The sequence below is a fragment of the Cydia strobilella genome, chromosome 22 (assembly GCF_947568885.1).
Source record: "Cydia strobilella chromosome 22, ilCydStro3.1, whole genome shotgun sequence".
NCBI classification, from domain to species: Eukaryota; Metazoa; Arthropoda; class Insecta; order Lepidoptera; family Tortricidae; genus Cydia; species Cydia strobilella.
In genome coordinates, this window is record NC_086062.1 from 5,864,856 (window position 1) to 5,881,245 (window position 16,390).

Consider the following 16,390-nt stretch of genomic DNA (forward strand, 5'->3'; position numbering starts at 1 on the left):
ATTGTAAAAATAAATAGAATAAAACATACATTTCTTAATTGCTAAAAGAGTAGGTAATTTAGGTTCTTTAGAGCTACCTACCTATGTTTGTTTGTTCAGCCCTCTTGATGCTTTTTGGGTGTATGTATGGAAAAAAGTTGCCATTTAGTGAAAATGAGGCTCCAGAATTTACTAAAATCTAGCCATTTAGAAAATTTAAACAAATAACATGAAACCCTGATGGGCGCAATGAAGGCAGATAGGTAAACAATACTAATATGTTTCGAGTATAATTTCATCAATTGCAAGGTGGTTGAATAAGGCATATTGTAGCATTATAGGGTTATTCCAGGATAGATGCCCCACTTTTTGAAATAATTCACCATTTTATAGCAATGTGTCCTATACCTATGATAACTATGGTCCTTAACCTATTATTTTACTGTAGGTACATGTTTTTGTATAAGTCGCACAGATTTTATATAAATCGTATTTTTGTTGACCTCTTAAAAATGGGATAGATGCCTACCGTGATGGATAGATGACTCTTCATCAAACAAGCTAAATTAAAAGTTATCAGTTTTTTACATTCATTATTTTGAAAACGTCGTCGTCGTGTTCTAGACGGTATTCCAAATGTTCTGGTTATGTCATTGACTTATTTTTCTTCCTTTTTCATTTTCTCAAAGGCTGCTTGTATGTTTTCTTAGACTAGGCGATGCTACGCGGGACAACACCCCTGTTTCTTATATTTACAGTTCGGGATAGATGCCCCTAGGGATGCTTCTGGGGGCATCTATACCGATCAAAACCCCCTAAAAATCGGGGTAACTATACTTTTTGCAGAGGATACCGAGGTGCCTTTTTCAATAAGAAATATAGTAATAATAAAATCAGAATAAAATATGTATATCTATCCATGCAGCTTAACCCTTTACCAGGCTGACATTTCAAAAATGACAATCGAATGTCAGTGTTACTCATCGAAAATAGAACACATGTATGAATAAGTGTCGTATGTGGAAAATATATATCCCTTAGTCTAGTAAAGGGTTAAGCTTCAGTGCACCCAAAATCACTGATAAGCGAGTCAAAAGTTATTCGAAAACAAATACTTATGAATACCTATTATTTTTCACCTCAGCACCTTTCCTCACTCCAGGGAGTGAAACAAAGTAGCTTTTGAATTTAGTGAAGGCCATGAACTGCCACTTCATACTTTGATTACATTTTTTTTGTTTCTCTGAATTATTCTGTGTAATTCGAAATACATTTTAACCTTTAATATGTTCTCACTACTGAGGTGAAAAATTATGTGTGCAACACGAGAGCAGTTATTTTACATCTCGTGTTTTTGAGTCCCTCGCTACGCTCAAGATTATAGCTTAGAATCACTCGCTTCGCTCGTGATTCAATTATAGAATCTTTCGCTTTCTCGGGACTCCAAATAAAAACTCGCAAGAAAAACCAACTTTCCTCTCTTGTTGCACACATAACTATTGACGCGATTCGAAGCCTAGCCGCGGAGTGTTTTGGCACTCACTGACGAAACGCGTGCGCTCGCGCTCATGTTAACAGCAGCCCTGAGGCTTGTAGGGGGAGCCCTTGCCATTATGTACTTAGTGGAGTTTTAGTTCCACAGTCCTGCTACTAATAGAAATTAAAATCGAGGCATCTATCCTACAATCCTACTGGGGCATCTATCCTGGAATTACCCTACAATTAGGTACATTGTTACTTTCGCACCGAGACCGTCCGTGGTACACTATCTTATCTTATAGTTTCGGGGGCCCTTACGGATACACTTCGACCCATAGGGATCTTTTGTGCCGTGGTACACTAACAAAAGTGGTTTTAAAAATTTTGCTAAAAAGTTGCCATTAAGCAATTTTGGGACTCCACAAATTGCTACAAAAGATGCTATTTGGCATATTTGGGGTTTTAAAAGTTGCTAAATTTAGCAGCATGTTAGTACTCGTACTGCGACACGATGACGACGAGCCTCGCCACGGCGCTGCCCGCGAACTGCCGGCGCTGGTACAGCGACATCGTCAGCTCCAGCTCGGCCACCTGCGGCCCTTCCAGCGCGCACAGGAGGGACACCACGCACATGTTGCCGGTGGGCCGCGTGCTGTAACATATAGGAGGTATATATTTAAGTTGGCCGGAAAATTAATGAAGACACGATACACAACTTAGGCTGAGAACGCATTGCGATTATTTTTTTGCGGTTTCAGGACCGTAAAAAGTGTAACGTACGGCATAAGCGCACGCACTTAAAAGATTGAAACCGCAAGAAATTAATCGCAGTGCGTTCTAAGCCTTACACAAGCAAACGAAAAAGTAAAACCACAGGGCGGATACGCCATATATCAAAAATCATTTACGTGTCTATGTGTGAACGGCACGTCTGTACACGCGTCATGAGTCATTGTGTAAGTAAGTTACTTCTGAGCGGTCGGCAAACGGTCGTCAATCTGCATGCAGTCGCGGGGCGAGGTAATTCGTGGGTAATTCGCATCGAGGCGGGGCGGTGCGTGGCCGTTCTGTATATTAATACTATTACTTGTTCTGTGGTAAAACGCAGTGGGTTTCAATACCATGACTTCGCAAGTCCTAACTGAAAACTATATTATCTATACTAGCGACCCGCCCTGCAGCCTGGTGACAGACAGACGGACAGATAGGCAGACAGCGGGGTAATAGGGTCCCGTTTTTACCCTTTGGGTACGGAACCCTAAAAACACGTTACGCCAATTCTTAGGATTAGTTTCTAAGCGAATCCCAGGCTCCCATGAGCCGCGGCAACGCTAGAAAAATGATGATGACTTTCAATCAATCAATCAATAATAATTTATTTCGAACAAAAGTCCATAATGTGTTAGTAACATCATAGAGTAACATACTAGAGCGGTACTGTCATAGTAAATTTCGTAACCCCAGTAAATTCACTGCCATCTGTGCCGAGACACTTTAAAACTAAAAATTAAGATTTATAAAAATACGATAAAATGTATTTAAATATGGATAAATGATTTTTTTTAAATGCATTAATTATTTTTATGATTTTGACCCATGTTCTTTTACTGATATGCGTTAAAATTGTTAAATAACAAACGAAACAGTCAACGCCATCTATACGACAGTGGGCCAAAACTAGTGGCGCCCTCTGAACGAGAATCAAATTTTCTTGATTTTCGAGGCACGTTTTTTCCTTAGACTGTAAACATCTATTACGTAGTTACATCTATCTTTGGTAACATACATTGTATAAAACGCTAAACATAGTTGTTTACCCAATGTCATGGCAGATGGCGCTGTTCCTATCGTGAAACTAGCGAACGTTTGTCTGACGTAGATTTTAGTAGTGTAAATCTATTTGTTTTTTTAAGTTGAAGATTGTGTGGAGATATTTGGCTAGAATAAACATACGTCAGTTTCTTTAAGAACTCTGTGTTTAATTCTTGCTCCTTTTCGAGACCCTAGAGTACAAATCTGTACATACATACTAACTTAAATCTAGGGTTAGTACAAACATAATATTATAACAGAATTTTACATAATGGGGCATGTAGCTGCACCCAGTGCTTCAGCCACGGTGAATCCCACCGGTCGGCCAACGTGCAGAGGATGGTATTCGAGCTCTGAGGATCGCGTGGAAGCCATCGATCCGTCCCTCCGTCCTTTCGCTTGGCCCCCGGAGATACTCATACTCACTCGAAACAGGCCAGACTAGCCGGTGTGACTCCCGGCGCCGCCTGCACGTCCACCAGCCGCATCTCGAAACTCATGAAGGAATCCGCCCACGCTGGCCCGTGCATTGTAAACAGGTCCACCTGAAAATACACCATAATGCATCAATCATATGCATCAATTGTGTGGAACCCATTTTATTCCAAGTACTCGAATGCAATTGAAATAGTCCAAAAAAAGTTTTTGCGGGCTACACATAGACGCCTAACCGGCAAACGTATGTCCTACTGCAATTTATTGAAATATTATAAGCTATCCTCTCTTGACTCAAGACGCATGTGTTCTCTGATATGATGGTTCTTCACAACATCTGCCGTGACAGGTACGACTGCTCGGAGCTGCTTGACAAAATCCGCTTTAGGGTCCCCTCACGCAGTACCGCCCGCTCTAACGCCTTGTTCGCCGTCCCGAATTGCTCAACTAACGCTGGGATCCGCGCACCTCTGCGCCGCCTTTGCAATACATATAATAAACTATTCACGGCCGTAGACATTTTCAACACAAACAAAGTACGTTTCCAAAAGCAAGTCCTTGAAATCCTAGCTGAGACAACTTAACTTCCTTGTGTAGCTTGTTTCTCTAGTGTGCGTTAAGCTTAGTTAAAATAAAAATAAATAAATAAATAAAGTTTTATTTCAGGCAACACGTACAGTTGTACACCCATATCAACCTACAATTTAAAAGTTACAATGCCAAAAGGAATACTTAACTAAAAACAAAACACTTAAAATAAAAGTTAAACAATTAAAATAGTATTACACTATTTTTTGTTCCCGTTTTGGTGCACGGAAAGCCAGTGCCTAAACATATGACAACTAATGTTGCGATACACCGACATAAGGATGGTGTTTAGTTTATGGTGTAGAGTTAAGTTTACTGTAGCATTAAGTACCTTACCTATATTATGTATAGTTCTTAGTGAGAGCGTTTTAGGAGGTAGGTGCATATGTTTTGAACTGTATCTTATTATCATTTGCTATTATTGTAAGTACTTACTTCTGTTGTTTCTCCAATAAAGAAAATAAAATAAAATAATCAATATATACTTTACTAGCGACCCGCCGCGGCTTCGCACGGGTACTTCAACTAATTTACACAAAACCTTTACAAATTATACATATAAACCTTCCTCTTAAATTACTCTCTCTATTTAAAAAAACCGCATCAAAATCCCTTGCGTAGTTTTAAAGATCTAAGCATACATAGGGACAAACGGACGGACAGACAGCGGAAAGCGACTTTGTTTTATACTATGTAGTGATGAAAGCGAAAAGAATCACTTTATATAAAGTATATACTGTTTTACATTACACATAGTAAACATACATAATAAATGTATGTATATATATATATATATATTTTTTATTATTTAAACTTTATTGCACATAAAATTATAAGTACAAATGGCGGACTTAATGCCATAAGGCATTCTCTACCAGTCAACCACTGGGCTAAAAAGAGATGGTTGTTAGGCGCAGGATTAATACTCGAAAAATTAAAACGATAATCGCTACCTACTATTTACAAAATAAGTATTTACAAAGTATATATATATATATATCGCTGCAAATACAGAGGTAACGCAGCCAGCGTTATGGGGTCGAACCCGCAGGCGGAGGTTTTGGACGGGGTGTTCTTTTTATAACTTCGGTATACATTTTTCTTTTTCTATAGTATTTAGGGTTCCGTAGCCAAAGGGTAAAAACGGGACCCTATTACTAAGACTCCGCTGTCCGTCTGTCTGTCACCAGGCTGTATCCCATGAACAGTGATAGCTAGACAGTTGAATTTTTCACAGATGATGTATTTCTGTTGCCGCTATAACAACAAATAAATAAACAACAACAACAACAACGAATAAATTATTTCTATTCTATTCTATTCTAAATACTAAAAAGTACGGAACCCTCGGTGCGCGAGTCCGACTCGCACTTGGCCTGTTTTTTTATTTTTATATTTAGCTTTAATTTAGTTTTAATATAGTTTTATTTCATATTAATTTAATTTTTAAGTAGATATTATAGCCATATTTAATGTCATATTATAATTATTAGTAATATAAAAAAATATATTATATATATTCTTGTAATCAGACCTTTCATCAGAATACGAAAAACATGTAGAAATACTAGGTGGTGCCAAACTGGTGGTGGTGCTCTGGTCGCCAGATATGGTGGGGCTTCTTGTGGCGCAGTCCAAATTGGGTAACCGAGCCAGTGTAGTAGGTAGTTAGGAACTTACCCGACCAAGTGGAAGGTAGATATTCGCTACGAAGGTGATGAAGTTGTAGCTGTAACTGCTCGGCTGGTGCACGCAGTCCCAGTCTGACATCGCGCAAGTCCGCTGGATGCGCGTGCACCGACTAAAACATTGACATTGATTGATTGAAGTATTGACATTGATTGATTGAAGTTAAATGTTGAGTTGTGGTTTGCAGTAGGGAATTACGCGAAACTGCGTAGGGGGCGCCGCTACCACAATCTGAGGGTCTATCGGGAAACAAGAAAATCGAAATTTTGTTATCTAACATCTCTGTCACATTTGCAAATTCGAGCGATAAATAGCGAAATTTCGGATTCGCGTTTTCCGGTAGGTCCTATGTAAACAAACCGCCTTGATACATCAATTTCAAATTTTATTATCTATGAAAACTTGTCAAAAACCTGTTAAAGGTACAGTATGGTACAGTATGTATAAGTTACTCTATGGTTTACTAAAAAGTTGTGCTGCACTCTGGTGGTAGAACATTGCAGTAATATCCCCTATTAAAGGATGACTCGCGCTAGAACAGTCCGGGCCCGGGCCGAGGCTTCCGACACTTCGTTTTCTATGACAAGTGATCGGTGATCACGTGATGTTTCTATAGAAAACCGAAGCGCCCGGCTCGGCCCGGACCCGGATCGTTCTAGCGTGAGCCATCCTTAAAGCTTTTCACGTGATTGAGGGTAACGCGCGTTAGGCAACTGCTAGATTGAATTTAACGCATTACTAGTACAGTATGTGACTGGTACCATAGACGATGATATGCACCAAGCTTAGTGGTATATGCCATGGGAGAGATTGTATGTCCAGCAGTGGACTGACGGACTGACACAGGCTTATAAATAAATAATGATGACGATGCGTAACAAAACTAGTGGTTCTTCTATGTTTTCCTAATTAGAACACGATACCGAAATTCGCCCTCGCTTAAACGGATCACCACTATTTTTGTTACACCTTGTATATGGCTTTCATTTGTAGGGAACGCGTTATATAAATTTGCGAGTTCGTTCGCCCAATCGAAGCGTGATTCACTTGTCTAAACTACCTGAGAATCTTACAAGGAAAGGTACCCAACTGTCCGGCTCCGATCTGATTTAATTTTATATATGCTATAGAGTAGTCTAAAAATACGTATTTTTTTAACTGCCCAAACTCAACCTAGAAATTGTCCTCTAAAGTACCTACTGAAAAGTGATAAAACCAGAAATTCTGTAAAGAATTTTAGTCAAGCAAATTGCTAGTTAATTACTGGTTTGATTATATGTTGGAGAAAAAATAATGGACACGTGTTTTGTTATTTCAGCTCAAACTCATAAGTATTTTACAAAAAAAAACACTAAAGTTTCATACTTCTCATCGTTTTATAAAAAAATACGTGTCTGTTATATTAGAGACTACTCTATAACATATATAAAAATAAATCAGATATGAGCCGGACAGCCGAACCTTTCCTTGTTAGTCGCCCTAAACATGTATGAAAGAAAATACTTACTGCTTAGCCTCCAGCTGGTATCCTGCAGGGCAGCTGATGGTGTGACAATGGTAGCTTCCCCGCGTGTTTTGGCACACCTGACTAGGATCCGAAGACCGAGCACACGAAGCTTCGCCAGTCTCGCACTCGTCAATATCTGCAATAATATCAGACTTACGACTTACGCATTCTATAGAACCTGAAGTATATTCTCTCTCACCTACCACACGGAATTAATTGTAAAAGAAGAATAATCAGAGCATTGTCATCGATATTAGTTTCCCTTTTGGACGTACCATCAGGTTCCAGTATCCTTAACTTTTTAATCTAAAGTTACATATAACTCTCTAATCTTACGATTCAGAAAAAAATAGCAATGCATGAGTATGAGCCAGAGATTCATTGATGATGATGAAGGCGGGCGCGAATTCCACGCACTTATCGCTAACTATGCAAGCCCTGGAACTTACCGATACAACTATGCTGATCTTCTGATAGCCGATAACCATTGGGACATGAACAACGATAGCTGCCAGGTTCATTGACGCACTCGCCGCCGCACAGACGCGCGCGGTTACGACTTGAGGCGGACGCGGCGAATTCTGCACACTCGTCCACGTCCACGCACGTCCTGGAAATATATAGAAGGATAACAAAATGCCCAGCGCACGTTAAAAGGTAAAGCTTGCCCTTAAGTCCGCCATCCGGCTACCCATCCTTGTCTTTATTTTTATGGCATTTTTAATTAGACTGACTCCTGTCAAAAGAAGATTCCATTCCGTCCTGTACTTACATGCATCGAAACGGCTTCTAAGCAAAGCGGCTTCTAAGCAAAGTGACACAGTGACGTCACGATGTGTTGCCATTTGCGTTTCGTCAGTAAAGTGTGGGTGCCAGACTTTGACCATCATTTGTGATTAAGACAATGGGTCCCATACAGACATTTGATCCTCAAAACAAACCTGATCGACTGATACCATTAAAAAAATGTCAACTACCCCATTACTTCTCCACCCCCATGTTAACCCTACCTTATACTTACTTGCCATCCTCCTGCATCCTGTATCCCTGGTGGCAGTAGCAGCGGTAGGAGCCCCACGCGTTAGCGCAGCCCTGCTGGCAGATTCCTGGAGTCTCCGTGCACTCGTCTACATCCATGCATACCTGATAAAATGTTTACAAACATTATACCTATATGCGTGGCGAATTAACCACATAAAATAGTCGCGGATAGTTGAACGGTTTATTTTAGTGAATGAGTATTTTTGAGCACGTTGGCAGTGTGAAATCGGTACGACATCTACTTTCCGAATAGCTCATTTGGGAAGAGTTACTTACTGGAGGCAAGAGCAATAAAAGAAGTATTATATAGTTATTTTTGCAGTTGATATCGCAATATGTAACTTGAGCGCTGTTTTTTCAAAATATACTTACTTTGTCATTAGAGCGTGCATTTCGGAAGCCTTCATTGCACTCGCAGCGGAACGAACCAACGGTGTTGACGCATTTCGACGAGTATGAACAGGGCTGTAAGAAAATGTGAAATATTGTTAGCAATATCCTATTATTTGTAAACCATGCACATTAAAACACTTCGTGTATTATGAAACTGAAAGGTAAGCATTAGGTCAAATCCAAAATAGGTACCATCATTTAATTCATTTGACTCTCTGTAATTTGCGAGACCAATGTATTCGTCGAAATCTGTGCCCTGGAAATCTTTAGCGCAGATAGTCTCCAGGGGTACACTAGCATTAAAGGTAGCATGTAAAGTGTATACGCAGCGCTGCAGACAACCGTACTCTAGCTAATCCAAGCCCGTGACCTGCCTGGCTTATAGTGTATACTTACGTTTCCGTATTGACACTCGTCGATGTCCTCGCAATCTTTAGCACCGACCAGCTGGTGGCCAGCTGGGCACTGGCAAGAATGTCCGCCAAAGAAGTTCTCACAGCGCTGCTCAGGACCGCACTCTGACTGGTTCACGGCGCATTCGTCGATATCTGACAGCAGATTAAATCATGTTAAGAAAAAAAAAATGTGTTGAGAACGATCTCAGCAAAAGACATAATATTAAGCAGCTAAGTATTCAAGTTACACATGCATTATTTTTTACTTGTATCACATTTTTGAAGGCATCAAAATGATTTGCATGCTGCGCGATTGGCTGTTTTGAGTGTCTTTACTCTTAAAGATGAATTACAGCAGTTTGGCTTTTAACATTTGGGAAATATTCTTGTTACCATTCTATCTGTTGGTGGCGTACTAATTGCCGCCCACTGTTATGACGAGAGACTCCCAGAGATTGGGACGCTGGGTGAGTTGCCCTAAACCACGTGAGATACTCACCCAAGCACATCTTGTCCGAGGTCAGCCGGTAGCCCTTCTGACACGACGTCATCACTGCGTCGACTTCGCGCACACGTGAATATGTTGGACGACGGTAGCGAGGTCCGCGAGTGCCATACTGGGCGCCTACTGTGATCACGTGAGGGTCCCGGGAGTTGGGACGGGGCCTGGGTGGGGTTTGTGCTGGTGGAACTGAAAAAATAAATAACTAATTGAAATGAAGATTGGTATAGGTACTTACAATTAGTGTGTTCACAAGTTGTAAAAATTATACTTTACAGACGCAACTTCAACTCATCAAAGATAGATCAACAAATTCAAAAAGTTCAAGATCCCAATAAAATCCATCTCAAATACAAATGAAATGACAAGTTTTCAGCAAGTGAGTATTTGTACTAGCCTTCATACTTATACAATGTTGTATTTTTCTGTATTAAATGCAGACCGCCTGTTTTTGAATTGGGATAAATAAAGGACCAAAACCAAAATTATTACCATATATCGGTGCCTTTTCACACTCGAAGCCGCCGTCCACATTCACGCAGCGCTCGTTCGCCACGCAAGTGTGCCGATTCGTAGCGCACTCGTCGATATCTAGAAAGTCATATTTATAAATAGCGACCATGCCGGAAGGGGGTGATTTGGGGGAAGTCTTTTATATTTAGTTTTTAGTTTTAAGTTCTATTTTGTGTTAGCATAAGTTTAATTTACAATCATTAATGTAATTTCTATTTGTTATAATAAAATTAATTATATACCTAAGGCTAATAATAAATTATATTTTTATAAAAGCTTGACACAAAATAATATTCCTGTGCTTTCTATCAAAGGGTCCTTCCTTATGCTTCAAGTGCAATATTTAAGGACGTTACCATCTGATATTCTTATAAAAACGTCCTTATTGCAGATGAAGCACAAGGACAAGGACCCTTCTCTGACGGAAAGCCACATTTTGTCATCTGAACCCGATTGCTAAATAAATTGACTTTTGCGGCAATCCTTGACCACAGACATCGTATCTGAAATCTGTCCCGTGTATTCAGATATCTCTGCGTCTGCGATGACCTAGGTTTCTCCCCTCTCGGATCAAAGAAGAAGCCCTAAGGCTGGTTAAACGATACCAGACACTAAAAATCCTTACCAACACACTGTCCCTGCCTGGAGTCGTAGATGTATCCCATCTCGCAGAAGTGCGGTGTCTGCGGCGGGCGCTGCGGTTGCGGCTGCGGAATTGATTGCGGCCGTGGTTGAGGTGATGGTTGCGGTCGGGGTTGTGGTGATTGTGGCCGTGGTTGAGGTGATGGCTGCGGTCGGGGTTGTGGTGATTGAGGTCGGGGCTGCGGCCGGGATTGTGGTGGGATGTACGGCCGAGGGGCGTCTGGAACATCAAAGAAAGAGTAAAAATTAATTAAGGACTGCGGTCAAATTAAAGAGAGACTGGGCTGACCGATGTCTAAAGAGTTGTTTGGTAATCTAAAACTATAACGGAGTACAAACCTTACAGTCTTTTCCACTTTGCCTGTGGAAGTTGCAGTAGATGTACCTAAAAGTAGTGGAAGACGTATTAGGGATGGTGGGTGCCACAGCATCGCAGCCCGACGGATCCCTTCTAAAGCCTTTTATACACTCATAGCGGTACCGTTCAGTTTCTCAGGAGTGTAAATACACTTACACAATCCTGACTTGTGCTTGTGTTCAGTGCGGACGTAGCTCTTACTTTTCCTTACCCGCAGTGGCTTAGTGGTACCAGAGTTGATTTAGAAGAAACTTGAATCCAATGTACGGACCCTAAAATGTTTCATGAAGGGACTTACACTTAGTGGAGCCTGAGCCTCCCTCCGCCCCCTAAATCCGGCCTTGCTTACCTGTGGTAGTTGTAGTAGTAGTCGAGGACGTGGTGGGAATGGTGGGTGCCACCGCACAGTACCCCGATGGGTCTCTCCTAAAGCCCGTTATACACTCGCAGCGGTACCGTCCAGGCTCGTTCTTGCAGGTTTCTAGTGCACTGCAAATGTGGCGGCCGGCGCATTCGTCGATATCTACAAAACACAAAAAAGTGTTAGTTCAACATCCATCATGAAACAAAGACAAACTTTCGTTGCCTTCAGTAAGCAGAAATTGTTCATTGCGCAAAATTAAATTATGGAAACACATGGCACCCTAAAAAGGATATTTTGCAAGTATTCTTATAGCTAGCTAGCATTAAAAAGATAGGTAATAGGTATGCCGACGGGTGACAAATTAGTTTGTAGCTAATTCAAGACGGAGAATCAGACTGGTTTTGTTGTACACTTAAACAAGGTTTCAAATTATCTTTTTAATTTTATGGCAGCGCAACCACCCACATCGCAAAACTCTCAAATATTTGTAAGAAAATATTCATACAAACCTCAAACAAATTTAAAAATTAAGATTTTGAGTTACTTAACTCAATCGACTTTTTACATTTAATATTAACTATCTAACCAAAACGAATTCACTCACCAACGCAATCACCCGCTGCATTCTTCTCATACCCGTTCAAACAATGCAGCTCATTCGGATCAAAATCATCCGGTTCATTATCTTTATCCTTCCCAATGACGTTTGTCCATTTGTTTGTAGGAAGCTCTGATGTGTCCAACTCAACTCCTCCGTCTGGATTCTTCTCTTTTTCAACTATCTCTGGAGTCGTTGGAGGAGGAATGTTCGTAGTAGGAAGTCTGTTTTCAGGTCTTCTAGGGCTTTCCCGGTTAGGTGTGGTTTCTGGTGGAGTAGGGTTTGTTGGGTTTGGTCTGGGTGGTCTGTTGGTGTATGGTCTAGTATTCGGTCTGCCGAAAGGATCGTATTGGGTAGGGGGTGGTCGGTATGGTCTGGGTGGAGGTGGCCTTGGTGTAGTAGTAGGTTTAGGAGTAGTAGTAGGCTTAGGAGTTGTAGTAGTAGGCTTAGGAGTTGTAGTAGTAGTGGTAGAAGTGGTAGTAGGTTTAGGAGGAGGCGAAGGAGGATTAGGTTTAGGAGCTGGTTTGTTGGCACCTCCTGGCCCTTGATTTCGCGTGTCGTTGGTTGGTTCTTCATCACTGCTGATTATAAACGTAAACTATGTGTGAGTTTCAAAACACAAAACTCAAAACTCAAACTCAAAAGTTTCATGTAAGTTATTGTACACTAATTTTTTACTTCTAATTCTGAGAAGAAACACTGGTTAAACCTTTTAAGTTAAATAACAGCTACAGCGGATTACGAAATTTGAGGAGAGCTACAACGAATCACGAAATTTGAAGGTCTATCTAATTATGTATCAGACATAATTCATGCGATAGAGACAGATCAGATAGAGACAAGTAAACTCAAATTTTCTATGTTCGCGAAAGTATTAGTCTAGAAGTAGCTAAGAAAACAAAGTTCTTCTTGCAGTTTGCAGTTGAGCTCGAAACAATACCTGACTGAGTCAAGTTACACTTGGGTAGGATAACGGACTACTTAACTAAATCAGAAGGAGTAAATTAAAAATAACTTACTCAGTGTAATAGTACTCGTAGTCATTAGAAGTGGGTGCGGGAGTGGTTGTGGTAGAAGAAGTAGGGGCTCGACGCGTGCAGGTGAACGACCCCAGCACGTTGAGACAATGGAGGCCGGGACCGCAGTTGTCCAGCTTCATGGCACATTCGTCCACATCTGGAAAGAGCATATGGCGAAATGGAATAAAGGACTGCGCTATTACAGTCACCTGAAGTTTACTAAAACGGGCCATGCGCGTTGGAGGGCTTACCAACCCGCATGGCCTTTTTTAACAGGGAGAACATTCAAAATTGAAATTATTTGACTTTGACGTGATCAACCACGATCTTTTAATGAAAAAGGTAGCATGCTATGGACTGCAGGGAAGGGGATATGAGTTGTTAAAATCTTTCTTAGGAAACCGAACTCAGACAGTAGAGGTAATGACCGGTGGAAGAAGAATGCGGTCGGAGAGAGGCAGTGTAACCGTTGGGATTCCGCAGGGATCAGCATTGGGAAACACTCTTTTCCTTGCGTTTATAAACGACCTACCATCCACCATAAAAGAAGGAGAAATCACTCTGTTTGCTGACGATACGACAGTTGTAGTTAAGACACGCACGTATGATGAATTAAACCAAAAAATCAATATAATATGCGGCCAGCTGCAGACGTGGTTTACGGCAAACGGTTTGATACTCGACATGAACAAATCAAACGTAATGCTGTTCTCTGGCAGGTGCGTCTCGGGCGTGAGTATTCAGTGCCCAATACCGATGAGCGACAAGTGTAGGTTCCTAGGTTTCACGCTCGACCCTACTTTAAATTGGAAACACCATGTGGACTCGTTGTGCGACAGGCTTGGTAGTGCAGTGTTCGCACTACGTAAACTAAAGCCGTTGATTTCCCGTGATGCTCTGAGGCAGGCTTACTTCTCCCATTTCCACTCGCTTATGACTTATGGTGTGATTCTGTGGGGCAACTCAACTGATGCTGAGAGAGTGTTACGTATGCAAAAACAGGCGTTGCGGACCATGCTCGGTCTTAAACAGAGACAGTCCTGCAAAACCTTGTTTTCCGAACACCAAATAATGACCCACTACTCTCAGTATCTTTTCGGGGTAATTATGTATACACGAAGAAACCTAGGACAGTATAGGCGAGTGGAAGTAATAGGCAAGTGCCTACGTAGTACGGGTAAACTCCGGACAGTGCCGCGTCGCACAGTACTGCAAGCAAAAAACGCACGAGTCATAGGGCCGACATACTATGAATACACCTACCTGCCGACTTGAAAAATGAGACTAACGAAGAAACGTTTAGACGCAGACTGAAGAACCTTTTGTCGGAAAAGGAACTTTACTCCGTAAAAGAATATATACAAATAATTAAATAAATATTGAACATTTTTTTTTTATTGAAATTTGATTAATTAATTGGTTATAAAGTTATTTGACATTGATGCGTACTATACAGTACTAGACTTATTTAATAATCCTTTTTATTATTTCATTATATTTTAGACTTAGTATTTATTTTTTAAATATTGACATCATTTACATTGTTTTCTCGTGTTCTTGTATTGACATTGTTCTATATTTTTATTTTTTACTATTGTGACATTTTAGCGTTTTTAATTTATTTCTATTTGCATTGTTTTGTTAATACTAATTGTAACTTCATTTATACTTATGTTCAATTCTAATTCTTGTTATTATTATTTAAAAAAAACGATCATTATACGACAAGTAGTACAAGCTGAAATGTACGTATATTTTACCTGTGTGAAAATTGTATAAATGTGATAAATAAGCTAAACTAAACTAAACTATCACAAGTTCCTGTGTTGCGCAGTACATGACAACACGTAATGTAAAATCAATACTTCAATACTTGGCTTAAACAGTGTATTACCTTCGCAGGATCCTGACGTAGAGTCCAGCTCAAACCCGTTCTTACAGCGGCACTCGTGCCCGCCGAATGTGTTGATGCAGTTCTGGAACTGGTCGCAGAGATGAGTGCCCTCTCGGCATTCATCTATGTCTGAAAGGTAGGTTTTTATTAAGTAGGTATATGTTAGAAAGTCTCTAAAAGATGCCGCGTCCACAACGTGAAAAAAAAAAACGAATGAGACAGAACAGTTTTATAGCATTACCATCGCATTTGTTGCTACCAACGCGCATCCTGGTTCCCTCTTGGCAAGTTTTCGATGCCAACCTGAAATTTTAAAAGGCTGTCATTATTTTATGCTAAAACTAGCAGTCCGGTTTACGAATCACCTTTGTGTTCAACTAAAGGAAATATTCCGAAATTTCTAAACAGTCCACAATAAAATAATCCTGGAAGTTCCTTTAGGGAAATGGAAAATTATCTTAATTCCAGTATTTCTTTCTAGAAAAATCCGAGAACGGTTGCTACTTTCTGCAACTGGCACAATGTGTATTTGTAGGTATTGTGAACTTACTTAGGTAACGTGCTAATTTTGGATTTGCAGTCGTAAGCCCCCGGGAGGTTGACGCAAACTTGGTTCCTCTTGCACAGCTCTGAACCTTCTTCGCACTCGTTAATATCTAGAAACAAAAGAAATGTGCGTCTTTATTTCTCTATGACGTTAAAACTACGAAACTGTTAGCTTTCTTTAGCCTGCTTTAGCTAGTCGCATCACGGCAAAACAGGTTCCGGTTAATACCTTATACTGCGTAGAGATAGCCATAGCCTCAACGTATTAAAATAAATGTTGCTGTCTTCTCATCCAATTTGATGCTGTAGGTACGACTTTTACCATGATTGAACTGATGATCGATGCTGATGCTTTTAGCATATACCTACATAATGCTGATGAAAGTAGGCGTTATGCAACACACCCTTTTCTGTTGTCGTTGCCACAGCAGAATTCAAACCTTACTAAAAATCCTGTTCCTCCTCCTTGCTTCGTTCTCCTCAGTGCTGAGGATCGTGACCTCCTACATGGACCACATGATTCCGCATGGCAGATTTCCAGGCTTTTCGATCCCTTGCGACTTCTAAGGCATCATGGACTTTGATGGATAGCGATTTACGACTAACCTAACCTGGTCGAATCATCATCGCGTTGGA

The 16,390-nt window shown here is 40.6% G+C and overlaps 1 protein-coding gene across 2 annotated transcripts in view; it reads right to left on the reverse strand.

Moving 5' to 3' along the window:
* Positions 1–91: 91 nt before the first annotated feature.
* LOC134751388 (fibrillin-2-like) overlaps positions 92–16,390 on the reverse strand; it is a 33,016-nt gene continuing 16,717 nt past the window's right edge. The window contains exons 9-25 of one of the 2 annotated variants that reach the window (XM_063686756.1): positions 15,759–15,864; positions 15,450–15,511; positions 15,209–15,337; positions 13,315–13,471; positions 12,302–12,873; positions 11,683–11,856; positions 10,959–11,195; positions 10,313–10,411; positions 9,818–10,009; positions 9,320–9,471; positions 8,903–8,995; positions 8,511–8,632; positions 7,939–8,099; positions 7,490–7,625; positions 5,974–6,094; positions 3,697–3,815; positions 92–2,110 (exon numbers count right to left, since the gene is read on the reverse strand). In XM_063686756.1, the coding sequence (XP_063542826.1) occupies positions 1,948–2,110; positions 3,697–3,815; positions 5,974–6,094; positions 7,490–7,625; positions 7,939–8,099; positions 8,511–8,632; positions 8,903–8,995; positions 9,320–9,471; positions 9,818–10,009; positions 10,313–10,411; positions 10,959–11,195; positions 11,683–11,856; positions 12,302–12,873; positions 13,315–13,471; positions 15,209–15,337; positions 15,450–15,511; positions 15,759–15,864 (2,795 nt within the window). In that variant the 3' untranslated portion in view covers positions 92–1,947. Of the gene's footprint in view, positions 2,111–3,696; positions 3,816–5,973; positions 6,095–7,489; positions 7,626–7,938; positions 8,100–8,510; positions 8,633–8,902; positions 8,996–9,319; positions 9,472–9,817; positions 10,010–10,312; positions 10,412–10,958; positions 11,196–11,682; positions 11,857–12,301; positions 12,877–13,314; positions 13,472–15,208; positions 15,338–15,449; positions 15,512–15,758; positions 15,865–16,390 lie in introns of both variants that reach the window. The other variant, XM_063686755.1, reaches the window with a different exon arrangement.